This window comes from Hippichthys cyanospilos, chromosome 9 (assembly GCF_059441005.1).
Source record: "Hippichthys cyanospilos isolate Australia breed blue-spotted pipefish chromosome 9, RoL_Hcya_1.0, whole genome shotgun sequence".
NCBI classification, from domain to species: Eukaryota; Metazoa; Chordata; class Actinopteri; order Syngnathiformes; family Syngnathidae; genus Hippichthys; species Hippichthys cyanospilos.
In genome coordinates this window covers 9,634,310-9,661,082 of record NC_142377.1, presented here as the reverse complement: position 1 = coordinate 9,661,082, position 26,773 = coordinate 9,634,310, and the positions used below count along the sequence as shown (strand labels likewise).

The following is a 26,773-nucleotide window of genomic DNA, read 5'->3' as shown; positions in this document are numbered from 1 at the left end:
ACTGCATTTGAATGCACCACATTAGCAACTAGTGCTAACATGGAAACTTGTGTTGTATCATACAATGACACTGACATTGACTAGCGTTTTTTTAAGCGTCCTTAATCAAAGATTGAATCAGATTTTTTTTTTTTTTTTTTTTAATGGCAGATGCTTAGTTGCTAGACACGTAATGACGATAAAACCGGTGTGGCGAGGAGAAGTAAAGCTAACAAGTTGTAACTACTGCTGCAAAGGCCAACTTCATAATAAAAGCATGCTACGCCCATTGCATTGATGTTATTTGGAGTGCTTATTTTCATGATGATGACTGTGCGCTTCCAGCTTAGATACACGGAAGCTGACAGGAAGCAGATTTTTTTTTTGCTTATGTATTTTTAAAATCAATTTATAGGATAGGATCAAAAATCTGGATTCTTATGTGAATTGCTTTTTTTTTCTCCTGCATACCGGCACCTTGAATTAGAGGCACTCTACTAAGGGCCTCTCCATGTGGTTGGGTGCAATGCAATTAACATAGCTGTCTTGCTGAGACAAAATGAATGCAACAATGGACACAAATGGATTGGCTGGGTCTCATAAGGGTATTGGATTTTTTTTAAGCGTTTATGGAGACATACAAGCAGCTGACTCTGTTCCAACTGTTCCAACTGCCTACTGAGGCACAACGCTGGCTGTCTTTATAAATTCACCGCTAGTAAAAACATGACAAAAAAACACGACATCAACACGCCGCAATCACAAAGCATCAAATAAACGCTTTGACTGCAGCAATTCAAAGCTTCTTGACCATCAACAATCAGAAGCAGGTCAACTGCCCAAGTAATGTCTGCCTCCATATGATGCGATGAGGAATTCAGGTCAAGCGTGCAGTAGCTATTACAGGGTCAGGCTGCCGTTGCCATGGTTACCACGCTGGATGCTGCAGAAAAGGCCCTGGGAGGCAGAGAATCACCACAGCATGAGGAATAGGGAGTTGCTGGGTGGATGGGAAGGCTGTTGCCACACAGAGGGACAGAAAGCCGCAGCCAATCACAGCGCGCCATATTATCATGCATAATGGAAGACACTGTATTTTTAATTTGCAACTTTTCCTGAAATATTTATTTAGAACTGTTAGCTGCTGCTTGTATTTTTCTGTGAGCACACAGTGGGGAAATAAAACATCGTTCGAGAAACAGGACATAAGTAGTACTTCTACTGTACAGTGCATCCATCACACACTACACATACTCCATCCTGTATTCGGGGCTTCTGGATGACTGTTGCCCAAATAGAGATATAACCACATTCTTTGGTAAGTCAAGCTCAGTGGCATTGGCAACTTCAATGTTTTTTTTTTCTGCGCATTACACCCGAAATTAACCTGTTTGGATGAGTAAATTCAGCAAAACAGCATCAATCTCGGTTGACTGAATTGCGTAGAAAATGCCACTCACGTGTAAAACGATGCACCGCTATCTTCTTTTTATCTTCTTTTTTGTAATTCCACTCTCTTCACTTGTAAATGGAGGATGAAGGAATATCGCTGAAACGCGTGGGAAGCTGCTTTCACGCCGATGGGGGTGGTCGGAATCAGGAGTGGGGAAGCTCGGAGGGTGGGCGCGCCATGTGGACCCCGCCCCGCCCCGCCCGCCGGGAGGAGGTGAGCAACGAAACCAGAGCACACCAACGCCAACACACGCCGCACAGTACGCGCACTGTTCATTTATTCAGCTCCTGTTTTGCACACGTAATCGTTTTGCAAATACTGTACTGTGCAATGTGGGCAAAATATACGAGACTTATCAATCAATTCATCAATGACAAGACCTCTGAGATAGTTAGAATCGTTCTTGATTTTAACTCAAGACAACTATACTTCCATTTCTGTTCCGTTACATTTCCATTCTTTTGACGTTCTAACAGGTGAATAAATTAAGTGAATAACGAATTACGTATGCAAGGAATCTATTTCTTTAAACAAAATGAAGCCTCATGAAGCAGTTTCAATAATTTACTCCTAGTTTCAAGATGCATTGGAATTTTAATACATTTTAATTGCATGGATTCATCTTCAAACTAAGCACCACCTAGGAGTAAAAAAAATATATCACATTTATTGCAGATAGCTTTTAAAAAACAACATTTTTAACATCCCATCCCAACGCCAGTTTTTGAGGCAGCTGCTAGAAGCTAGCTATTAGTGAACCTACAGCAAATTTAGAAATAACTACCACATAATTGCCACAACCTTAAACTTGGTGGGCAATAAATGTTTATAAAAGAAAACTTTTAAATTTACTGATCAGTAGTAAGCTTTTGTAAATACTTTGAGAAAATATTATGAATGAAGCGCAAAACACACACAAAAAAAAGAACCAAACACAACAGCAATGAATTTTTTAAAAAACTTGTAAGGTATACAAAATCGTCAATAAACAAAAGACAAAACGCATCAGCAAATAAAAAGAAAATAACCAGAGCACTGACAGGCCATACTGAGAATCTCTTAATTTTTTTCCCAAAACATTTCCCCACCCATTTACAGGAAAAAAATGGTGATGTCAAAGGTGCCTCGGTCAGATTTACAGTACTCAAAGTGTTGAGACAGTTGTTCAGTTAAATACTTAGTTCGTCTATCCTTCTTGATAATGCATAGTGAAATATCGTGAAGGCGTATCTAATATTGCGGCGGGTGATCGTTTTTAATCGAGCCGTCTGCTTTCGCGCGCGTGCACCTAATGATCAATTATTCAAACAGCATTACTAGATGTGTAAACAAAAAGCTTTGCGGTGGCTTATCGATCTCCTTCACGAGGGCCACTCAAACATTAACAGCGGGAAAGCCGAGTACATCACAGATGATAAAAGTCAATGGCTGGATTTCTCCTCTGGGATCTGAGCAGTAAGCAAAGAACATAAACAAAGCCACAGAATACTCTGTGAACATGGATTTCATTCAATATTCAAAAGGCGTGATTTGAAACTCCGTGCCAAATGTTGTCAACACAAAGTGACAAGAGAATCTTAAAAACACGACAAAGGCCCTCGTAAATGAAGACAACTTCTCACACTAACCAACTTGCACTTTTGGTGTCATTTTTATTGCTTTACTTTATGATAGCAGTTCCCACTGTTTGTGCATTTTGAAAACATATGTGCATTTATTTTATTTATTTTTTTATTTAATTGCATTTTTGCACTTGTACATACCCTGAATGACATTAATGTCTGTCTAAGGCTAAATCTAAAATATTACTACTCATTTGCTTTGCATAACAGAAGAGCTACTTGCAAGGCCCCGACCTGTCTATTCAAATCACTGACATTAATGTTATTAGTTGGAGTGCAGTTTATCTTCCGCCCCTAAATTCCTCTCTTCTTATTAAGTCCATAAGTCAATAAGCCTGGACTGATGGTACAAATTTAGATCAGTTTTATGCATCGGGCTTCTCATGGTTGAGTTGTCGGGAGTTGGTTAAAAAATAAGAAAAGAAAATAAGGTCAATCACACTCTGAACTGGGCACTGATTGGCTGTCATTGTGTTTAGCATAATCTAATAGGTTCCAGTTGTAGTGTGTGAGAGTTGTAGTTCTGATGAATGGTTAATTTAACTTGAAAAAAATGCCCTATGACGTCTTTGTACAAAGGAGTTTGCTTATCACAGAAGCAGCACAAATTTAGCCTACCACATAAATGCAAAGCACCAAGCTACAACTGGATCCACAGCTAAGAATAGCAACAAAGACACTCATGTCGCGAACTGCAGCCAAGATCTGTGTAAAATTAAAAAAAAATAAAAAAAGTGATCTGTGACAGCGATATAATTTTCAAAGGGCAATTCTCTATTCACAACAGACAGATTAATATAGGTCGAATTAAAGATTTATTCAAAATTTTGTAAAAAAAAAAAAAATTGCAAGTGCAATGCAATGAGAGAATCGAGCTTTTCTGATCATGCTAACATTGCAGTGAATAAATTGTCCCCGGTGGTCCTTCATCATTTTCACTTCACACGATGGATGGTGGGTGTGTTGAGCCACCAGGGATAGAATAGCAAATGGTGTTATATCAGCCGTGCGAAATACTTTCAAATTCACTGCAACACCCTAAGTGTGATGTTGCTTCTCTGATTGATTGAAAGCTTCACAAACAACAACAAAAAATGTTTAAATGTGCTTTGCTTTACCCACAGTAATGTATCTTTTGTAACTTGGTAGTTCAGATTATTCAGTGTGAACATCTTACATGCACCAAACTTTTTTTTAAATTTAGTCCTGATAAAATGCATGGGTTCAAATTTAGATCCTCCTGAGACCAAGCCTTTTTTCATGTCCACTTGTATCCATTTTGTCTCAGTAAGAAAGCAAAATGAATTGTATCCCATCGAAACACATGAGACATCATTGGAAAGGCCAGAATGTTCTCTTCTGAGGACACGAGGACTTATTTGTGTAGCTCCTATGATTTGACAGATGTAGACCAAAAACAAATGCCCACTACTGACACAAAGAGGACACAAGGTTTGCTCTCAGGTGGATATTTCATACATACAGTACTTTTGAAACATTTTATGGCAGAAGTGAATTCAGTTTATGAACTGACATCGGGCTGCAGATTTTTGTCCAGTCGAGTAATATTCCTGTCAGAAAAATACTGATAAAAATGGAGTGATAAAATCCAAGGGCACTACAAAGAAGAGCTTTTGTCCTTGTGGCATTTTTTCACACACGTTCAGTTTCAGCTGAGCGACCTTTTTTTTTTCTTTTTTCTTTTTATAAAGGACATTATTTTTGCATTAATTCAAAAATCTGAGGAAGGGTGTGTTTGCCTTGTTTTGATGATTTATAACCAAGGAAACATTTTGCACTGCCGAGGGATTGAATTATAATTTAAGTGTCACCGTAGCCCCACAATTGTGACCGCTTCTCAGATTGCTACTTTATTTTGTGATGTTTTTTGCAGTTGTCCATTGCCATTTGGTGACGCAATTTTCAGAGCCAGGAATAAAACAGATGATGTTACAGTTTAAAAAAAAACCACATACAAAAAACAGGGGCGGCACAGCACTGCGTACCATATTTTCCACACTATAAGGTGCACCAGATTATAAGGCGCACCTTCAATGACTGGCCTATTTTAAAACTGTTTTCAGATATAAGATGCATCGCATTAGAAGGCGCATAAAATAGAAGCTACGGTAGTGGCTGGGGTTGCATTATGAATCCACTAGATAGAGCTGTGGTAAAGAGAATATCAACTCAACAATCAAAAATGTCAGTCAAACTTTATTAATATAAGCCTTTTTACGATTCCGTTCACTCCCAAAATGAATAAACAGCTCTTTTATTTTAGTACTATTTGGAGAATGGGGAAAAAAAATCCTTCTTGGTTACATAAAAGACTGTTTAGATCAATGCAAAAACGAATCAAGGGTTTAAAAGAGTGCACATTAACTCAGTTACTGCGTAGATCTGGTGCGAGCTTCCACTTCCAATGGACCAAACGTGATTGCGATTTCACCATTGCAAATGCCAACACATAAATGGCTGACATGAATTGTAGACGTGACGAGAGAAAACATGGGGGAGGGTATTAGAAGTCAAATTGAAATAACAAAAACTCTCAAAGCAGAGATAGCAAAAGGATTGTCGTTGCCGGTTTACTGCTGGATGTTCTCCACCCTTCCTGCACAAGTCATTAGCTCCAGATGAAATTTGCTGCAGTTCTTCTGGAGGCGCTCTGTGAAGTTGATTTACACTTAACAGAATGATGCATCACAGGGCGATCCTGCCAGTTTCACATTATGTAACCAAGACAGCCCTCACACAGTGTCAAGTACTAGATTCAAAATGGAGGCCACTGACTCAATTTCTAGTGTAAGGACACACACAGAAAAAAAATACAATTTGGAGTCTTTAGTGAAGCTGATGTGTATGCTTGCGAAATGTGGAAGGATGCTTGAACTTGAGCTGGCAACCTACTTATCAATCTAGTTGGTTAAGTTGATTTTGGTTATGTTGCTTTACTGTTTAGACCTCAACTTTGTTTTAATGATGTACCCCCGGTGAAATATTTTCCAGCATCATATATTTTTGGGTGAAAAAATAAAAACTTGCTCAAAAAATTAACTACATTTGTGGTGCTACCTCAAGGGGTATTTAAACCTGCAACCCCAAAAGCTTGCTCGTGAACAACATTTATTTCTGGGGCATCTGCTGAAAAATTGCATCACTAAGGACAATATGCATCCATTTAAAAGTTACTTTATGCAAAGTACTGACTTTGACACAATATAGGACTAAGTTGATTCATGTTCCAATTAATTTGCTCTTAATTTGAAAAGGCTGTATCACATTGCACAACGTCATCTGTTTTATCTCTGCCCTGTCTAGCGGGAAATTGTGTCACCGATGACAGGCATCCATATAAAACAACAAAATAAAGGCATTTTGCAATGATTGCTTTATGTTCCAATAAATGTGCTCTCAATTTGAAAAAGTGGTATTCTTCATTGCAATAAAAAGCAATTAAACTAAACTTTGTAAAATAAAGCAAATATTCCATTTTATTTCAGCATTAAACAAAGGAAATATTTGAAGAGCATTTTGAAAAAGCTGCAGAAATGTATACAAACATTTAAATAAAACACTTTTTTTAGCCAATCACCCCCTAACTAGCGCAGTACACAATTTGTTTCATGTTGCAATCAGTTTGCTATTAATTTGAAAACGGGGGTGTTTCTGTCTCCAACACCCATCACTAATGGGGGTTACATTTAAGTTGTATTAAAAACAACACTAAAAAGCATAAGATATGATCTACCTACAAACAGCACACAACAGATTTCAATCTCCTCCTTACACTGCTTGTGGAGATGCAACCACGAAAATGTCAGGGAAACATCTACAACAGCGCAAATTATATTAATTGTGCTAAAAACCGAAAAATATAATTGGCATTCAACTGAGAAGAGTTAGCAGTTTGACAGTGTATGTTTTGATTCAGCTTGTCCAGTTTGAGGGCCAAACACATGACAGCTCACATTAAGAACGCCAAGTACTGCCTCCTGCCATTTAAATCACCATGGAAACAACCAAATACACACGGAGCGCTCTCATCAGCTTCATCTCAACATACTGTACTGCAAGCCATGTGTGAATGTGGAGTTTGCTCCCAATCTGTAAATCATCTAATGGAAAAAAAAAAAAAAAAAAAAAAAAAAAAAATATATATATATATATATATATATATATATATATATATATATATATATATATATATATATATATATATATATATATATATATATATATAAACCATGACTCATTTGAATTGTACTGATTTACAGTAGTTTCGTGTGAAAATCTTTATCGTAATTTCAAAGCATTCATACAGCAATCATACATTGGTGTTGTATGTTTAAATGAATGGAAGAGAGCATTGCTGTATTTTTATACTAAATTTCATCTGCAATCACAAATAGGCCTGTCACTACAAGGACAAATCTAGATCTGAATGCTTTCATGCCTTTTATTTTTCTGTAAAATGTCAATGATTTTGCAAATGATATCGTAAGACTGAGAAAGACTAATGCGTGGTGATGCGACGTGACGCACGTTCTCCAGAGTGTCTCGCTGTGATGGGGGTCGTTTTGCGCCGCAAACGATCCTCGACATAACATTTCCTATAACCAAGCAGCTAATGAACAAGCTAACGAATAAAGCGGACGTACAATAATTGCAACACTTCTCTTCTTACCTGCTTGGTGCGCCTCACCTAGGCGGACCTCGGTGGTGCTGCTCGGGTCACTCAGAGATCTCCCTCGCTGTAAGACGCAATCGTCTCCCATGCAGTCCGACGATGCCATGATGAAGAGAAAAATGGCAAGGCAAAGCAAAGTCGTGCCCACCGCCGGCCAAGGTGACTGGCCGGCAAGTGGTGCAGACGATGTAATGATGCAGCTGGACCGGTGAGATGATGCTGCGGCTGAGGAGCAGCGCGGAGGAAAGTCATCACGCAGATCATGCCGCCTTCAAGTACCACTCGTTTAACCACTTCTTGTCGACAGTATTAACCATTCTAGGGGAACGAATGGCTTTCTTAAATGTTTATTTCTTTGGGGAAAAACATTACACTTCATGAAGCCTCCCGCAAAGAAAACATTCAGTCGTTTCACTTTTGTTGACATTGAACTCATTTTCGTTAATATCCCCCAGTTCATGTCAAGTCATGTCCTCCAGAGGACCTGTAAGACTGCAAAAACTGAAAACCATATAATAAATTGCATATGTACAGTACATGCACCATAAAGATACGCGCACTGAGGTAGGTGCGAGTTGGATTGACCCAAACTCGGAAATATTACGCCAGGATCTGGACGTTTAACGTAGTCTTATGTACAGTACACAAAAAAATAAAAACATGTGCCAAGACTTACAAAAAAAAAAAAGTCTCTTTAGTGACCCCTATAGGCCAAGACGAACGTCACAACAACCTTGGAACTTTACCGTTCTCGTCGCACGATAAAAGATGCCGTTTACAGACTGGGAAATAATCAAATTGACCTACACACAATATGTAAAATTTTTGAAAGAATGAAAAAGGATGCATTCCAAGGATTCACGACGATCTTATTTGAGCGCAACCCTCAGTAACCAGTTACTGCGCAATAAGCGGAAGTTACGTCAGGCACCATGGCGGAAGACAAAGTTGATCGTTCTTTTGCTACCGATTCTACAACAACATCCGTTTCTAAACAAACATCAGAAAATGAAAACTCAAACTCTGGGAGTTCTTCGCCTGAATACGACCAGGACCTCAAAAGCGTGCTTGTTACAAGTGTTTTAAACGTAGAGAAGCTCGACGTGGACCTGTACAGGTAGCTTGGACGTGGGCCAGGAAGTTGACGACGAATAACTCGGATGTTTCAAAGTATTTTTTAAAACATATGTAATTGCACACTTTCATGTGTTTCTGAAGCCAGTTTGAGTAATCGACTTTTAAAAGCTTTTTTCTGATATATGCACACGGGAGACCATGGTGTTTCCATGACAACCGGAAGTTAACATTCTAATCTGCATACGTAAAATTAATTCCGTGTATGTGTAAGATATTGACTAAATTACTCTGTCTGTTACACGGAATGGGAAATGGTCTTTGAACATATCAGTTGTGATCCTTTTCGGTTTTTATCATCAGAGGGACACATCACTGGGTGCCCCGGACTCAGCGTTTATTTGGGGGACAAATCATTGGTCAAGCCCTTGTTTCTGCTGCCAAATCTGTCAGTGATAATCTTTATGCTCACTCGCTACACTGCTACTTTGTAAGAGCAGGTAAGATATGGCAATTTTTTTTAACTTAAGACGTTTTGTATTTAGCATGACATTTGCTGTGAGTGTACCCAATTAAGTCACTTTCAGTTTGCTCCAAGCTGACGTCATTTTTTTTTTTTTTTTAATGTTAGGAGATCCAAAGGTTCCAGTGTTGTACCAGGTAGACCGCACAAGAGATGGTCACAGTTTTACAGTGCGTTCCGTGAAGGCCATCCAGCATGGGCAACCCATACTCATCTGCCAAGCCTCTTTCCAAACGTTACAACCCAGCCCGTTGCAACATCAGTTCACTATGCCAGTGGTCCCGGAGCCTGAAGACCTCCTTACTGTAGAGGAGCTTATCCAGTTTTATCTCAGGTAAATAGGAATAGGAATCAGGTGAGAAACTAATTGCCATTTCACACTGGTAAATAATATATTAGGGAGGTTTTTGAAAACGATTGGGAAACATTACCCCCTGGTAGTAGGATGACAAAGTGCTTGATTTGACATGTAGGGTTCGGGTTAAATCAGGCTTTTTAAATGTTAATATCACCGAAGATCATCTTAATCCATCGTGGCAGCCAATACATACACACGCACACACATATTTTTATATATATATATATATATATATATATATATATATATATATATATATATATATATATATATATATATATATGTGTGTGTGTGTGTAAATACGGTTTATATATTTTTAGGATCATTTATCATATAATTTGTCCAATCAATTCTTGCAGTAAACCTGGCCTGGCTGAAAATTTAAAACAAGGCCTGAACAAACTGCTGGCGATTGAAGTCCCTATTGAGATCAAGCCAGTCAACCCTCCACAGTTTTACCGGCTAGCTGAACAAGAGCCAAAAAAACTGTATTGGGTGCGAGCCAAAGGATACATTGGTAATATTGTCCGCCGCCAGTTTGACGATGATGGTAAAGCAGTTTCAATGTTCAGTGTAATTAAACTGATCTGTCTTTTTGCACAGGGGAAGGCAACATGAAGTTGCATTGCTGCGTCGCTGCTTATGTCTCTGATTTTGCCTTTTTGGCAACTGCAATACTGCCTTACCCCAACTTCAGGGTCAAGTTCTCAGCCTCCTTGGACCACGCCATGTGGTTCCACAACACTTTCCGCAGCGATGAATGGATGTTGTACGAGTGCGAGAGTCCATGGGCAGGTCAGATGCCATATGGCTTTCCAGAATTTGTGATTTTATTGCTTGGCACCCTACATAACTAACTTGCATGTTTTTACCCTTTGGTCACCAGGGGGCAGTAGAGGACTGGTTCAAGGTCGACTATGGAGAAGAGATGGGGCGTTGGCTGCGTCTTGTTCACAAGAAGGGGTCCTGAGAGTCAAAGTAGTTCCGGAGCCCAGCAAACTATAGGCAACGCTCTCACATGACTTTTGATTTGTGAATCAATATCCAAGAAATTGCACTCTTTTACCTTGATTCTTATGCAGATATTTGATCAGGTTTACAATAACATTAAAAGAGAAAATAGTTTTTCTTGACAGTGTTCAAGGAGCCCCAATAGTCTAAAACACTGCATTTTCATTCATGCTCTATTAGTAGAATTTGAATAAAACAGCAAAATCTACCCGGTTTATCTCATTTTGTCACTTGCTGTCGCCTGACAATGACATCATCAGCAAATACCAATGAGCTCAGCCCATTAATGTCACATGACCAACAAGCAAGCTTTGAGTTTTTCTTTTTAAACAAAGTGCAGATGTTATTTTCAACCAAAAGCTAATAGAAAATATGTTTAGACTATTATTTGTACATGAGACAAATTACTAATCAAATTAACTCTGGACAATATTTTTTTCTGCTAAAAATGTGCTAAACAATGTTCAATATCTGATACAGTGCAGACAAACGAGGCTCATTTACAAATGCCACATTTATTTAAATTTAAATACAATATAGCTTGAGCAAATTGCTACTTTTATTACCATTTATTGGGGGGAAAAAATAGACACACATCTCAGTTGCAAGTATAAATGGCGTTCATGAGCACAAGGAGGAACTTCTGATCTTGAACGAGGTCCAGATTACATTTTTGGACTCCACAGCTCCAAAGTGCTGGACTCCGTGCAAGCTTTTGGACTTTTGCCATCTGGCTTGATCGCAGAAACATCCAAGGATACTCTGGAGGCGGTAAGGTCAATATAGGACTGCTCTTTTCTTGGCTTTTGCACGAGGTCGTAAGGAGTGGACGATTTGTTCTGCAATGGCAATAACAAACTGTCGGAGTCATTTAATGAACCGGACTGAGATGTTGCTGCTGGATCATTTGACACGCAGGGAGATGTCTGGATCAATGGTTTGACATCAGATCCATCAACTAAACCATCAGCTGAAATGCTTGATCTTGAGATTTGTCTTAGGAACAAACTAGAAGGCAAACTCTGTTCCCCAAAGAACTTCAAATCAAGTTCTCCTGGTGAAAAGCAGTCAAAACTGCTCGAATCTACGATCAGAAAGAAGAACAAGTCATTCATCAAATTTGGCTCTTTTGTGTCAAATATTTAAACTTACCTTTAAGAAGAACTGAGTTTTCCATTTTTCCACCCTTTAGCAGCCAGTGAGCGAGTGCAATATAAGTTGAGACACCAAATGGGTTTTAAACTGTTAAGGATAACTTGCTAATTGACACAGCTGCTTGCAGATCATGTCATCAAGATGGGGCGGAGAAAAACTTGTAATTTCCAATTGAAAATAAATACAGTTCATTTAACACATTTAATTATAGTATTACCTTAATCATAGTGATAGGTTTGCAACTTGCAAGTAACTGGATGGTAAATCAATGCTTAGAGCAGTGGTGACCAAGCTAGGGCCGGGGGGGCATTTGCGGCCGCCATCCACATTTTGGCGGCCCACGGCATATGTAAAAAAGTACATTTTTCATGATATTGAAAACAGTGCACATAATCAACAAATTTTTGCAAAAATTCCAAACATTTGTTTGTGCAACGTAGGATGTTTTTATTAATGTAACACTGTTGTCCGGATGCCCACAAAGATAAAAAAAAAAATAATAATAATATACGCTTGTGTTGGCTATTTAGTTAATTACTTACCATTTTTGCAATGGTCTGTTTGTAGAACCGTGACGTGTTCTACGCACGAATTGGGTCTACAGCGATTTCAACATGAGATTCTAGTGAAATTGCGGTTATGGTTTTCTTTTGCGTTTTGGCTGGAAACTGTCGATGGGATCTGGCAACCCGGCCGGTCGGGGTGAGACGAAGAAGAAGAAGCGGTTGCTAGGATAGCCGAGTGCATAGTAACCGGTTTCTCCAAACAGCTAACTCGAGACAACCAGCTCTTTTGGATATTTACATTCATGGATTAAACTCGTGTTGACGTTGATGCAACAGTATCGAGAGCTAACCTATGGTAGCCTATTAGCATCAAAGCTAACAATGCTATCTTTGACAACCCCGTTTTGCTAGCTTGTAGCTTCTGGCTATATTTTCTTCGCGGAATGTCGACGAAAACAAAGCTAACTACGCTAACATTTTAACAACTTTCCTGTGGAAACATATGTTGGACAAACGTACTAAGTTGGTGCGAGTTAGCTTTTGTAATCGTAGATGAATGAATTCATACTATAAGAGCGAATGCATATTAGTGTAGTGGTTGATCCTTGGAATCAGCATCATGGAGAAGGAACAGCTCAATACTGTTGTCTTCAACGCCTCCAAAAGAGAGTTATTTACCACCAGCAGTGGATACAAATCCATGCAGAAGCACATTAGGACTCAGTGGAAAATTCAAAGGTCAGTGAGTCACTTTTTGTCTTTGGTGTAAAACTACAGGCCTGAAGTAAACTGTTCCATTCTTCTATAGTGTGAAGGAAGAGATGTCATCGGACAAAATGAAAGGAGTCAAGTTGTGGATAACTGCAGGCCCAAGAGAGAAGTTTACAGCGTCCGAGGTTGGCTATCAAAGTATAATTAGTAAATGTTTACAACAGTGGTTCTCAAATGTATGTGTACCCCTGGGGCTTTGTGACAGGGTTTCTGCAGATATCAACAAACCTAATTTGATGCTAATTAACTAATTTAAGCCCAAATTCTTCCTGGGCATGAAAACATTCAAATCAAATGCCACTGGTAACCCTTTGAAATCATCTAAAACTTTTTTTTTTTTTTTTAAAGGGAAATAGTCGATGAAAAGGTGTGTTTTATGACTGGTCACAATAATGTAATTACTCACTGTGCAACCACACCAAACCAATTTGAGTAAGTGCAAATGCATATATCATCTTAAAGATCGTGTGTAAGAAAAAGCTTTGTTCTTTGTTTATTTTAACACACTTAACTAACCTTCTGTTTGTGAGCTTTGAGGCTGTCATCTTTCTCTCAAAGTGCAACCACAAAGTAAACAGCTCTGGTCATGTAACAATATTCTCTAAACATGTGACATGGCACACATTTCATCTACACATTGTAGTGTTTCAGTATTTCATGAAAACTGATTGAAAAATCATTTATAGAGTCTCATAAATAAAACTTTTTTATGGTCACTTTTGTGACGGATGAGTTGAAATGGGTTAATGCGCTGTCAGGATTATTACATGTTACTTTTCAAACTAAGAGCAAATCATGGAAAATGAATGGCCTTCTTGCTAATTTGTGTTAAAGTGACTTCTCTGCAAACCATTGTATGCCTTCAATTAGTTAAGCCTTTTCAATATGTACATAGTCATTAATGATGCAGTTTACCGGACAGAAAAAAAAAATCAGATTTAACAACTAACTATATTTTAGAGTTACTGAATAAAGTGCCTCAAGAAATACCACTACACATGTAATTCCAAATTCAGAAATGCTTTGTGCCTGTTAGGGGGTACTTGAATGAAAAAAATACTGGGGTACATATTTTGGGAGGAAAAATTGAGAACCACTGCATTACACAATACACAATAGCATTGTTCCATTGTGGAGAGTTAGTGAAAAAAAAATAGTAACATGCATAGCCACAATGTCGCATTGTTTTCTGATTCTTTTTTTTTTTTTTTCCACAGCTGGAAGTTCTGAAACACTATCTGGATGATGGAGGAAATATAATGGTCATGCTTGGAGAAGGAGGAGAAAAGAAATTTGACACAAATATCAACTTTCTTTTGGAAGAGTTTGGAATCATGGTTAACAATGGTGCATATAGATCTAATATTTCTCGTCACTTTTACAATTGTCATGTCATGTGATGTTTTTACCAATTATGTGTTTTTACTTATTTGCAATATGACAGATGCTGTTTTTCGGACCAGATACTATAAGTACTATCATCCTAAGGAAGCGCTTGTGTCTGATGGTGTGTTAAACAGGTTTGTTTCAATGTTTGACAATGCAAATGATTATTGTCTATATCGGCGATTCACAGCAAAACTGTCGACAAGAGGTTCTGCAGGTATTAGCATTCATATTTTATTGCTTTATAATGCTGTGACAGGAACAGTACATTTTCTTTTCAAATTAAGATCTAATTGATTAAAAGGTGAAGCAATTTATTTTAACGACTCCTTTCCAAAACTATGTATGGCTTTGTTTTGAATTAAGGCCGCACTATGTGGTGTGACACCAATTTGAAACAGATGCTACATGATCTTTAAAATAGTCCTCAACATAATGTACTTTAATGTAGTGACAGGAACAACTTTGTCTTGAACAGGAAGCAGCTTACAGTATTTATTTTTTATTTTTTTTCATCCAAAAGGCTTTCCACTGATTTGAGGGTACTTGGCTGGGACAAAAATTCACAGGGGGCTCATTAATGAAAAAAAAAAAAGTTTAGAGCCTATCTATATTTTCTTTATTTGGAATATGCTCTTTTCTTGTGTAGGGAGATCAGCCGGGCTGCTGGCAAATCAATGCAAGGAATAACTGAAGATGACAGTGTTGGAAATAACACACAGTAAGTGAATTATTTTCATATAGACTTCTTGTAAGCTGAATGTTCTTTTTTTTTTTTTTAATCTTGAGCCTTCTGTGTCCATGCAGGGCTCTCTCATTCGTGTACCCATACGGAGCCACGCTGAATGTGATCAAGCCAGCTGTAGCTGTTCTTTCCACCGGCTCCATCTGCTTCCCTCTCCACCGTCCTGTCGTGGCCTTCTATCAAGGAAAGGTCAGCAGTCCAAATAGTCATTTTGTACCCAATTTTGCAAGGATGTCCAAACTGCATTTATTGATTAATATCAATTATTAATGATTGCATTTAAAATGGAGAACAATCCTTAAATATTTGCCTCATCACCTTTAAAAGAAAGTTAAATGTGATAAGGCAAATTATCTAGAAAATATAAAGAATATCTACTTGCTTGATTTCTGTATGTTTAAGAAAATAATTTAAGTGGCCCTTGCATCTTTTGGATGCATCCCTCAAGTAATAAAAAAAGTAGACATCCTTGCCATACAGCAAATATGATTTACTTATAGAGTGCTGTTAATTTTTTTTGTCTCATAACATACTGTATTTAGGAAACCGGCAAATTGGTAGTCGTTGGTTCCTGCCACATGTTCAGCGATCAGTTCATAGACAAGGAGGAGAACACTCAAATTCTGGTAAGCACGGCTGCGATCATGACAAAGACTGTCTGGTTGAGCAGGAATAAATAGTTTATTTTTATGCTGGGTTACTTTCCTTTTTATTTTTCACCGCAGGGTGTTGTGCTCCAGTGGTTGATGACTGAAAATATTGAGCTGAATCAGATTGATGCAGAAGACCCAGAGGTGAGGCCATGCAATGAACTCTTTCCGTGTATTCTGGACTTTGAAAAACATAAAAACATGTCTTTAGGGTTGATTGAATTCTTGACATGACGAAAAGTACATTTAAAATTTTAGATTGATTTTTTTTTTTGTTTTTTTTTTTGTTTTTGTTTTAATACCGTCCAGATCACAGATTACACCATGTTACCACACATCGGATGTTTGTCGGAACAACTCACGCAGTACTTCCAAGAGGGGGACGAAAATCCCAGGGACTTCACGTCTCTTCTGGATGTTTCCTTTTTCAGTCTGTCAACAGACACTTTACCCCAAGTCTACAGGTAAACTCTGAATGCTGTGGGAATCCATACTTCCTTCTGGCTTTGTCATGCTTAAAGATGTCCTCTTTTCCTTAGCGTGTATAAGCATCTGAATGTCAAAGATGAGCCACTTCAGCTCATCACACCGCAGTTTGAGACCCCCTTGCCTCAGTTGCAACCGGCTGTAAGTATTGATTCTATATTGCCTGTCGTCTACATCCAACTTGGTGTTTGATTTTTTTGCAAAAAAAGGCAACATTTGTCGAAGCGGTGCTCCTCAAATAACACTATGAACACTAGTTGCTGCAGTTAGTTTAACTTCATCCTGACAGCGAAACACTAAATAAACGGGTACCCGAGGCAGAGACAACGTGTAGGTGTGTGCGTGGTCCTTGTATGCCTTCTTCTTTCCAACACACAGATGTGACACAAGTAAGTAAATTTGCTAGTTAAACATCATCACCACTCGGTGATTAAAGGACAACAGCTTCAGACAGGAACTCGGACAAATGTTAACAATGATTCTGAGCTGGCGTAAACCTGACTGACTGCTCATTTCAACTGGCATTTCTCTCTTTCTATCACTTTGATTGAATTGAGGATTTTGATCAATTTTTACCTTGCAGGTCTTTCCTCCAATCTTGAGCGATTTGTCCCCACCAACGCTGGACTTGTTTGATTTAGATGAAGCTTTCTCTTCTGAGAAAGTGCGTTTAGCACAGCTCACCAACAAATGTAAGATCAGTCGTTAAACTAAAATAAGAGGGATGGACAGCTGATGTCTCAAGTGATACTTCTGTTGTTGTTTTTTATCGGGGTCATATTTCCAGGTACAGATGACGACCTTGAATTTTACATCAGGAAATGTGGCGAGATTTTGGGCGTTACTCCCAAGTTGGACAAAGATCACAGGGATGCGAAGCATATTCTGGAACACATTTTCTTCCAAGTTGCAGAGTTCAAAAAACTTAATCAAGTGAGAGCGCTTCAAAATATATATTGCTGTACATGAAGGTATTTAACTCAATTTAAATTTTTGTCTTTCAGGAGCAAGATGTCAACACTGAGGCACGGTTCACTCCATCTTGATTGGATTCATATTACTTTGAATATTCCAGATTTTTTTTTGTTCAATAAACATTACATTACTTGTTGTCCTCTGCAAGCACCATATTATGTTCTTTTTAAATGATGTTAACATTTTATATCCAATAAAATGCAAACAATATTGTAAATAATAAAGTCATTGGTATATTCCATACATTCTGTAGAACATTTTTCTCGTCAGTCATCGTTTTCTGTCTATATATATATATATATATATATATATATATATATATATATATATATATATATATATATGTGTGTGTGTGTGTGTGTGTGTGTGTGTGTGTGTGTGTGTGTGTGTGTGTGTATTTATATGTGTGTGTGAGTGAGATTGATTGCTATACTATGTCTTTGTTTTAATAGTATGCCAGTAAGCCAAAGAGCGAACTATTGCGCTTACAAATAACGGAAACCTTTTGAAATCCCACCGTATTTCCCCTTTACAGTACTCCCTCTTATTGCGAACGTTACGTTTGCCCCCCCCCCCCTTTTTTTTCTTAACTTTGTTTCTTGTGTTGAAGAAATAAATACAGAAAATCGATTTTCTTTTTTTATGGCCAATTTTCGGAGGCAAAATATCAAGAAACAATAGCGAGTTAAACCTGCAATAGAGATGGTCATAAATCAAAATCCAAAAAGTTCAAGTTGACTTAAAAGAAAAAAATATACTGTTCTGACTTAAAAAGAAAAAAAAAACATCCCGGAATACTGCAAACCGAGACCTGCAATCGTAAAAGTTATGCTCAAAAATAAAACCCGCGATAAATTGAAACCGTAATAACCAAACAGCAATGTAGCGAGAGCACACTTGTACTACGCGCATATGTACTGCGCATGACGTCACGGAGCCGTCTAGGGAAGGGCGCGAGATAGAAATCCAGGAGCGCGGACACAAGACAAGCGGGCGGGCGCGGAACTTTAGCTGTCTCGATGCTAAACGAATTAGCAAAACAGCACCAAGCCTGCAAATAAAACCATCATCTGACCGCTTCATGACGGCATCGAATCCCCCAAAACAACCGGTACATATAAATAATTCACATGACGTTACGAGGAAAGCAGGACAAGTTATTGGACCGTGAAGAAGAAAAAAACGGGGGAAATGTCCTGGTGGCCGCGCGGGTAAGATGCAATCTTTGATTTGAAGCGAAACTAATGGCTGAACCTACGACTAATTTTACACGATGACTTTACAAACGAGACATCAAGCTGAGCAATGCAATATGATAGTTAAAGTTGGCGCATATTTGACCTCATTATGCACTCCGCCCTTTTCCCGCTGGATCAGCACGTAAAACAGGACCTATACGTCGTACATTTACTTCATTCCTTTCGGTGATTACTCTTGGCGTTCACAGAACCTATCCATCCAGATCCTTTAAACACCAATTTATGTACGACCAGTCATAATCTCGCCGGTCATAATAAATGTTTACATTCTGTATCAACGGAACAATCGGAATAAAACAAATGGTTTCCATCTCCAATCTGTGATAACATTTTAATTCTATTTGTTGTTAGATGGCGTTTGAATCCTTTGATGTTTTTTTTTTAATTGTGCTTAGCTTCTTAAAGCCGTCTCCACCCTTCTCGCATTTGGTCGCTATGGATTCTCATAACTGAGCTGGTAGTCAAGCTCAGTGATTTTTTTTTTTAAAAAAAATTCTTTTTCCCAGTGAGGAGGGGGAGGACAATCAACATCCTGACACTGATTCTGATGTAGCAGAGCAGAGAGATGGTGGTAAAGTCAAAGTAAAGTGGACGCATGAAGAGGTGATCTGACGCAACTTCACATTCTTTGAATGTATTCACGTCTGGTTACAGAATTTGTAGTGAGACTAAACATTCTGCCTACAGGATGACAGGCTAAAGGAACTGGTTCAGAAACTGGGACAGAATAATTGGAGAAGTGTAGCCAACTATATACCAGTGAGTTAAAAAAAGTGCCTTTAGTTAAACCAAGGTCTTACGAATGTTCTCGATCGTTTGCAAGGGTGTGTTGGTATCTGAATTACTTTGGTTCTTTTATGTTTAGAATCGCACTGAACACCAATGCCAGCACCGTTGGTTCAAAGTTTTGGATCCCGAATTGATTAAAGGCCCTTGGACAAAAGAAGAAGATGACAAGGTAGGCTGTTATTTGGTGCACTCCTGGATGGGGGGGGGAAATACAATATTGGAGGGAAAGTCCACTTATTTCAATAATTTGGTTCAAAAAGTGAGTTGTGAGTTATTAGTTCACTACACACAAAATTTTATATTTTAAGTAGTAATTGGAAAATGGAGCACTTTTTTTTACTCTTTTAGATGATGCTCTTGTTTTGAAGCTAAATGTGTGATGGAATAATTGTATATATGTTATCATATAAAAACACATTGCTTGCACACCTATTGGAACATACACACGCACTCACACACAGAAACACTTTCTTATATGGTATTACTGTGAAACTTCACCTTCTTTGTAATAAAATGAAGACTACAGCCCAAGATCACCGGAATATCTTGGTGCTCTCTCCCTCTTTTGCAAAAGATCGTTTTTGACTCAGTCTTGCGTTTTCTCCAGTCTCCTTTGTGCAGTATTTTGTCCAATCCTTTGATATTAACATCAAAAGCAATTCACATGAAAGGAAAAACAATGAAATAAGACAATAGGGAGCTGAGATTTCACCCAGATAGTGACAACATATCAAAATGTAACATGGAACGATAACTTAGTTTTCGCACTACCATCCTTTTGCTAAAATACTGCCAGAATGATGTGGAACAATCCGTCCAAAAAATGGACAAAATACAGCTCAAGGGATGTTCAATATCACTTGTTTAAACCAATTCATTTGAGTACTCAATTCAAGTAGTCACTGATACCAAGTACTGATACAATTAACAAGTTTGATCATTGATTTAAACAAAAACAAAAAAACAATGACAAATAATTAAAGAACACACCTATAATTCCATGCGCTGTGCTCGTCAGGTCATAGAACTCGTCAATCGCTATGGTAACAAGCAATGGGCAACGGTAGCCAAGCATCTGAAGGGTCGGCTCGGGAAGCAGTGCCGGGAGCGTTGGCACAACCATCTCAACCCCTGTGTCAAGAAATCCTCATGGACGGCCGAGGAGGACCTCATCATCTACAAGGCTCACTCCATCCTGGGAAATCGCTGGGCTGAGATTGCTAAACTCCTGCCGGGAAGGTAATTTTGACCCGGGTCAGCAAATTTTGAAATTGCCGCCTGTTTTCATGCTCTGTGGAATTTCCTCCTAACAGGACCGATAACGCAGTGAAGAATCATTGGAATGCCACCATTAAACGTAAATTAGAAATGGGCTTCTATTCAAGAGAGGATTTGAAATCTTGTGATTTGAAAGAACTGCTCGCCCATGTCAGAGATTTGCAGGTGGGGTATATTTCCGTCTGTGCTCGGTGTAATTCATATATTTTTATGCATTTATATTCGAAATGTACAATACTGTATTTTTTCCGCACTATAGAGCGCACCACATTATAAGGCACATAGAATAGAAGCTACAGTAGTGGCTGGGGTGGCGTTATGCATCCACTGGATGGAGCTGCACTAAAGGGAAAGTCAACAAAACAATCCGCTAAGTCAAACTGTATAAAGAGACAATCCCGCGCAGTTTGCTTCTCGTCCCCATATAAATTGCTTAGAAGTTGGAGATTTAGCATTTCAAAATTTCAAACGGGATGTTATAAAAATGCTAAGTTAAAAAAAATACATTTATGACTGAAATGCAGAGGTAAAAATGGAAGAATTTAGACGATATTTCCCGTAAGTTATTTTATTTTCTCATCCCCAAAAATGAAAACTTGTGGTTTATGCACTGTACAAGGCGCACCAAATTATAAGGTGCACTGTCAGCTTTTGAGAAAATTGAAGGCTTTTAGGTGCGTCTTATAAGGTTCATGATGATATTTTGATCACATAGATGCCCAGTGGCTCTCAAGAACACGCTGACCTGGATTCAGAGCAGGAGACACAAATACCAGTAAGTAGCTATTTAGACAGTTTTTGTTTACATTTAACAGCTGTCACAGTCTCTGTTAGATCTGTATTTTCACAGTCAATCTACAGCACAATGTCCGCTCGAATATTGCAGGGATAATGCTGCAAAAAATACCTGCAATAAGTAAAATTTATGAAGTACGGGTTGATGTTTTTTTTGTTTTGTTCTTTCATTCTTTTATTTTTTGATTTACCATACATGCTATTTTTTTCATATACATATTTTTTCATATACAGGTATTACGTTTGTTTGTTTCAAGGCTGTTTTCAAGGCACACACTTATCCAGTTTTTTCAGGAAGGCACAACTGTCATGTTGAGAAAACATTTTTTAGCAACAATAATAATAACAATGATCAGTATGTATTTGTCAGTAAATACTGTCAGTGCTGTGAAAGTGTCTTCAAACTTTGCAGGAAATGTCAGACATCACTGCCGTTATTGTCGAAGCCGAGGCAGGTCCATACCGGCTTGCACCCTCTCCAAAGAACACGGCAAGTCCTCTCTCCGAAGTGGAGAGCATCGGAGAGATAAATTGTTCAAGCTGGGTTGTGGACAGCTCTGGCTTGATCTCCCCAATGGGGCCAGTATTAAAGGAGGTCCTGGACTTAGTGGATGGGGTACGGATACTTCATTTGCAAGCAAAGCAACACATTTTGATACAAAGTAAAATGTGCAATGTCAATGTTCATATCCTGTTACAAACTTTTTAGTCTTATGTGTTTTAAGGTGCACATGATTATCAGGCACAGTCTCATTGAACAGTTCTATCTTGGGGGGATTTCCATATTTTGTGCGCACTGGGTTAGAAGGTGCATTACTGCATGTTAAGGGAAACAGACCAGAACTACAAAAAAGTCAAGATATTTAACTGAAACTGTTGGAATTCAAGAAAATTCAGGCTCATTTAGGCCTTGTTTTCCTAAAGGAAGTAACATTGGAAGGAACCCAGGGGAAGCAGACGTAATTAAAACTGCAATTGCCCCAGAAGTGATCCCTGTGGAAAACTATGCAATACACATATAGTCACCAGTCCTAATTGCCAAGTGAATTACATGAGAAACTCCATGTACACTTTGTATACAGCGGTGCTTGTTTGAAAGTGCATAGCATACACCAGCAAAGACATTCATACAATCATATATCACCTTTCCACATAACAAATGTTTATTCAACATCTTATTCAATTTTTACATATTTTTTGATACCGTATTTTTAAAAGTCTTTTCGAGCACAGTTATTGAGTCACATCTTTTCAGTTCTTTTTCATAGTTGCTCCATAAATTTACTCCTTAAACAGATACACACGTTTGCTTTACGGGTGGCTAGTCTACTGGTAACTAGCAAAAACAACAACAACAAAAAACCAAACAGCACAAAAAAAAACTGCAGACAAGCTGCACTGGACTATAAGCCACAGGGCTCAAATCATGAGAAAAAAGTTGCGGCTTATTGTCTGAAAAATACTGTATTTATACATACATAGCAACAGTCATGGGGAAAATGAAGCCTCGTGAAGCACTTGTGATATTTGATTTACTCCTTTTGATGGTGCGCTCGATTAAAGATGAAGGCTAGCTCAATTAACATGTAATACATTTTCTGGAGGAGTGAAAAGAATGATCAAAAGTGCTTCACGAGGCTTCATTTTCTTATCACAACAATTAGAGACTTTTGCTCAAGAATGTTTCTCTACATCATGTGTACAAAAGGACCTGGACGGCTGGTGTAACCTGGCCGCGTTCGATTTGCCCGAAGAGAGCCCGAGCCCAGAACGCCACCAGTTCCGTCTTGAAGGCAGCGCCCTGCAGGAGTTAACCAAAAGCAGCAAAGGGGAGCTCATCCCCATCTCTCCCGGCGGCATCACACCTCCATCCATACTGAGTCATCGAAGTCGAAAACACCTGTCTCCCGATGCCAATCGCTCCATGACGCCAAAGAGCACCCCTGTTAAAATTTTGCCGTTTTCGCCCTCTCAAGTAAATCAAGTAAATGTTATCCTCCATGAATTTCAACACCTGCTAACTTCCAAATGTCGCCTCAGTTCCTCAACATGTGGACCAAGCAGGACACTCATGACCTGGAGAACCCGTCGCTCACCTCCACCCCCGTGTGCAGCCAGAAAGCCGTCGTTACCACGCCTCTGCAGAGGGACAAGACCCCCATCAACCGGAAGGAAAACTCGCTGTAAGTGATCAGATCCGAATACCTCTGCCGAGATGTTTTTCTTGTTGACCGCTGTCTCACAGTTTGTCCTCGTGTAGATTTGTTACACCCAACCAAAAGTCCGAGTTCTGCACCACGCCACGCACTCCGACGCCATTCAAAAATGCCCTGGAAAAATACGGTCCTCTGCAGCCTCTGGTAAGCTTGAAATAGCAAAATAATGTCATACTTTTGACATTTAAGAACCCCAGTTCCATCCATATTCTATAGCCACTTTTCTCTGCTTGCTGGTGCCTATCCCAGCTGAATTTGGGCTGTAGGGGTTGCAAGCCAATTGCAGGGCACACAGAGATGAACGACCATTTACGCTTGGACAATCTAGGCTGTCTAATACACATTCCATGCATATTTTTTGAAACGTGGGAGAAAGCCGGGGTGCTCGGAATGAACCCACGCGGGCTCGGGGAGAACATGCAAACTCCATGCAAGAAGGCCGACGTGTTAGCCACCGCTCCACCTGGCCTTTCACCCCAGTTCCAATCTTGTGTAATACTTAAATACAGTGGCAAGAGAGAGGGCAGTAACTAATAGGAATGGGACGAGTTGAGATGTCATGAAATTTAGTACACAAGATGAGATTTTTGCAAAAGTATTTAAAAGTTCTATTTTTATTGAGTAGAATATTAACATTTTAGCGTGTAAACATAAACAAGGAGATAATGAGCTATTTTAACTAAATGCACACAGCTCATGTTCGATGCGGTGTTGATTTTTTTTGCAGTGTTTTCAAAGTGAATTTGTCTGATATGCCAATATTTTACCATTCATTTCTTAAACTGGAAAACCGCAATATTGCCACAGAGGTGATTTAAAAGTAATAATTTCATCTTGTATTTCTCCTGTAGCCTTACAGGAGAAATACAATGCTTCAATTGATAATACATAACTACATTTGATCATTTTTGATAATCAACTTTTTTAAAAATGTAAACAGCTCTCTTTCCATGTTTTTTTCAATGAGACAACATCCCATCAGACCCCTTGAAGATGCATTTGACGCAGCCTGCGTTTTTGTTGCCCACGGCAACCATGTCAGGATGTCAGCATCAAAGTGTGCAGCTTTGATTTACATCTATTTTTCTGTGTCTGAAAAGAAATCTTGCTTCCTTTCGAGCCACTCGGGTGCTGCTAGCTAGCAGCTAATTTATGCTGGAGGCTGCTCTAAACGCTGGCAACACGCGGCGTACAACAAAATATCTGCATAATTAGGTCAAGTTTTAATGCCCTGAATTGGCATTTGAGCGCAATTTTAAAATAAATTGGTGTTTTATGTTTACAATGCGTGTCATGATTTCAGAATCGTTTGGACAGTGGGTGGACTCTGTTGTTTTATAGTGGAATTCTTTCTTCCTGTCAATGTTGTCTCAGCCACAAACTCCAAACCTCGAGGATGACATTAACGAAGTGATCCTCCGAGATGTGGGTATTGACGTGGCGGTCGAACAGCTCTCTGTCCCCGAGCAAAGACGCAAAGCAGTGGTAACTTTGAATGTTTTATTCTGTCATGTCACTTATATAATCACAATTTTTTGTGTGTGTTTTGTTTTAAACCTGACATAAACATAATTGGTCATTTGGACTTGCTGCTTTGATTTTTTTCCACAGCATCGTCCTCCTATGAAGAAAGTCAGAAAGTCATTGGCGCTAGACGTCTGCCAAGTGATGCCCAAGTCCAAACGCAAATCTAAGACTGAAGCTAAACATTGCATCAAGGTAACAACTAAAAAAAAAAATGCTGTTATCTTGTATATCATTTCCAAATAAATATACTAAATTCTTCCTTTTTTCCTTCATTTGCTTGCAGGATGAACCTATGATAGTTGATTTGAAACACTCATTTTGTCGTAAAACCCATGAAAATATTTTGGATCAGGGATTCCTTTTGGGGCCAAGCGATAGCGCTATTTTTCCCAGTGTGGTGCCCCCACTTATGGCAAGTTCCAACTTCACTCTCTCTCTCTCTCTCTCTCACACACACACACACACACACACACACACACACACACACACACACAAAATATATATATATATATATATATATATATATATATATATATATATATATATATATATATATATTTTTTTTTTTTTCCCCAATTGGAGATGTACCAAATGTGTCCTAATGCTTTTGCCATCCGTGTCTTTCTGGCCAGATGTCCAAGGAATGGGAGGCAGTTGCATGCGGACAAACGAAAGATCAGCTCCTTATGACAGCGAAAGCCAGGCGCTTCCTGCGCACCTTCAAATCGCAACCTACAAAAAGACCTCTGGTGTTGTCCTGAGCCCGCTTGCACCTTTGTACCAAGTTGTTACGCAAACGCAACAGAATGTTCTGTTGTTTGCTTTTGTACCCTTGTGAAGAAAAGTACTGTATGTGCATTGTAAATGTTATAACATGTTGGAACAACTTAGTAGTCGACATGGTTTACAATAGAGCTTAAATAGAAAACGTCTGCAGGGAAACTGAAATGTAAACGCTTTTAATGTGTCTCATTCCAAAAGCCACTTTAAGGCCTGAAATCATTATAGTTGGAACTTATCAAAATACCAGTCAAACATCTTTGAAGAAATAGTTGCAACATTCAACAAAAAATATCATGCTTGGATACTTTTGCCTACAATGAAAAGTTATAAATTGCTATGTGTGCGTGTGTCTAATTTTACTTTTTGCTCGGCTTGTATGCAAAGGTTGCAGTTATCCAAAGACAGGTTTTGTATGGGGCTTCAACTGAAATGAGTTTAGTTAAATTTGTGATGCAATAGAATACTTTTAAAAATCATGCATAGGTTTAAATTTGCAAAAATTTAAGTTGTGTCCTATGCACTAAATTTTGTGTGTGTGTGTTTTCAACAATTTAGCGATAGTTTAATTAACCAGGAATTAAACTATATTATTTTCAGATCATTAAAGATCGCAATCCCATTAGCTTGCCCCAAAAAGAAGTTTTTTTGTTTTGTTTTTATCACTATTGCAGCTTTTCATTCACAAATTGCAAATTTGACGTAGCTGTTGCTTTATGCATTTGATATTGTCAAAATAGTC

The 26,773-nt window shown here is 38.6% G+C and overlaps 4 protein-coding genes across 5 annotated transcripts in view; 3 read left to right on the top strand and 1 right to left on the bottom strand.

Annotated features, from left to right (window-relative positions):
* phactr3b (phosphatase and actin regulator 3b) overlaps positions 1-8,161 on the bottom strand; it is a 30,351-nt gene extending 22,190 nt beyond the window's left edge. Inside the window, exon 1 of one of the 2 annotated variants that reach the window (XM_088423383.1) lies at positions 7,745-8,161. In XM_088423383.1, the coding sequence (XP_088279509.1) occupies positions 7,745-7,853 (109 nt within the window). In that variant the 5' untranslated portion in view covers positions 7,854-8,161. Of the gene's footprint in view, positions 1-1,439; positions 1,594-7,744 lie in introns of those variants that run through there. The other variant, XM_088423384.1, reaches the window with a different exon arrangement.
* Positions 7,920-10,921, top strand: acot8 (acyl-CoA thioesterase 8). The gene is made up of 6 exons (XM_088423385.1): positions 7,920-8,864; positions 9,185-9,321; positions 9,453-9,678; positions 10,062-10,219; positions 10,306-10,497; positions 10,589-10,921. Exons 1-6 carry the CDS (start codon positions 8,680-8,682, stop codon positions 10,705-10,707), a joined length of 1,017 nt encoding a protein of 338 aa, XP_088279511.1. The 5' UTR covers positions 7,920-8,679; the 3' UTR covers positions 10,708-10,921.
* Positions 10,922-12,530: 1,609 nt separating this feature from the next.
* On the top strand, positions 12,531-17,628 carry ift52 (intraflagellar transport 52 homolog (Chlamydomonas)). The gene is made up of 13 exons (XM_088424620.1): positions 12,531-13,112; positions 13,183-13,270; positions 14,363-14,492; positions 14,590-14,665; positions 15,181-15,252; positions 15,339-15,465; positions 15,819-15,902; positions 16,002-16,070; positions 16,236-16,390; positions 16,466-16,553; positions 16,996-17,104; positions 17,200-17,345; positions 17,417-17,628. The coding sequence occupies exons 1-13, from the start codon at positions 12,994-12,996 to the stop codon at positions 17,456-17,458; spliced, it is 1,305 nt and encodes a 434-aa protein (XP_088280746.1). The 5' UTR covers positions 12,531-12,993; the 3' UTR covers positions 17,459-17,628.
* Positions 17,629-18,349: 721 nt separating this feature from the next.
* mybl2b (MYB proto-oncogene like 2b) lies at positions 18,350-26,369 on the top strand. The gene is made up of 15 exons (XM_088423635.1): positions 18,350-18,598; positions 19,153-19,249; positions 19,334-19,405; positions 19,512-19,604; positions 20,454-20,674; positions 20,749-20,878; positions 21,429-21,488; positions 21,921-22,124; positions 23,217-23,483; positions 23,549-23,691; positions 23,769-23,868; positions 25,099-25,209; positions 25,336-25,443; positions 25,535-25,663; positions 25,884-26,369. The coding sequence occupies exons 1-15, from the start codon at positions 18,579-18,581 to the stop codon at positions 26,010-26,012; spliced, it is 1,884 nt and encodes a 627-aa protein (XP_088279761.1). The 5' UTR covers positions 18,350-18,578; the 3' UTR covers positions 26,013-26,369.
* Positions 26,370-26,773: the final 404 nt, after the last annotated feature.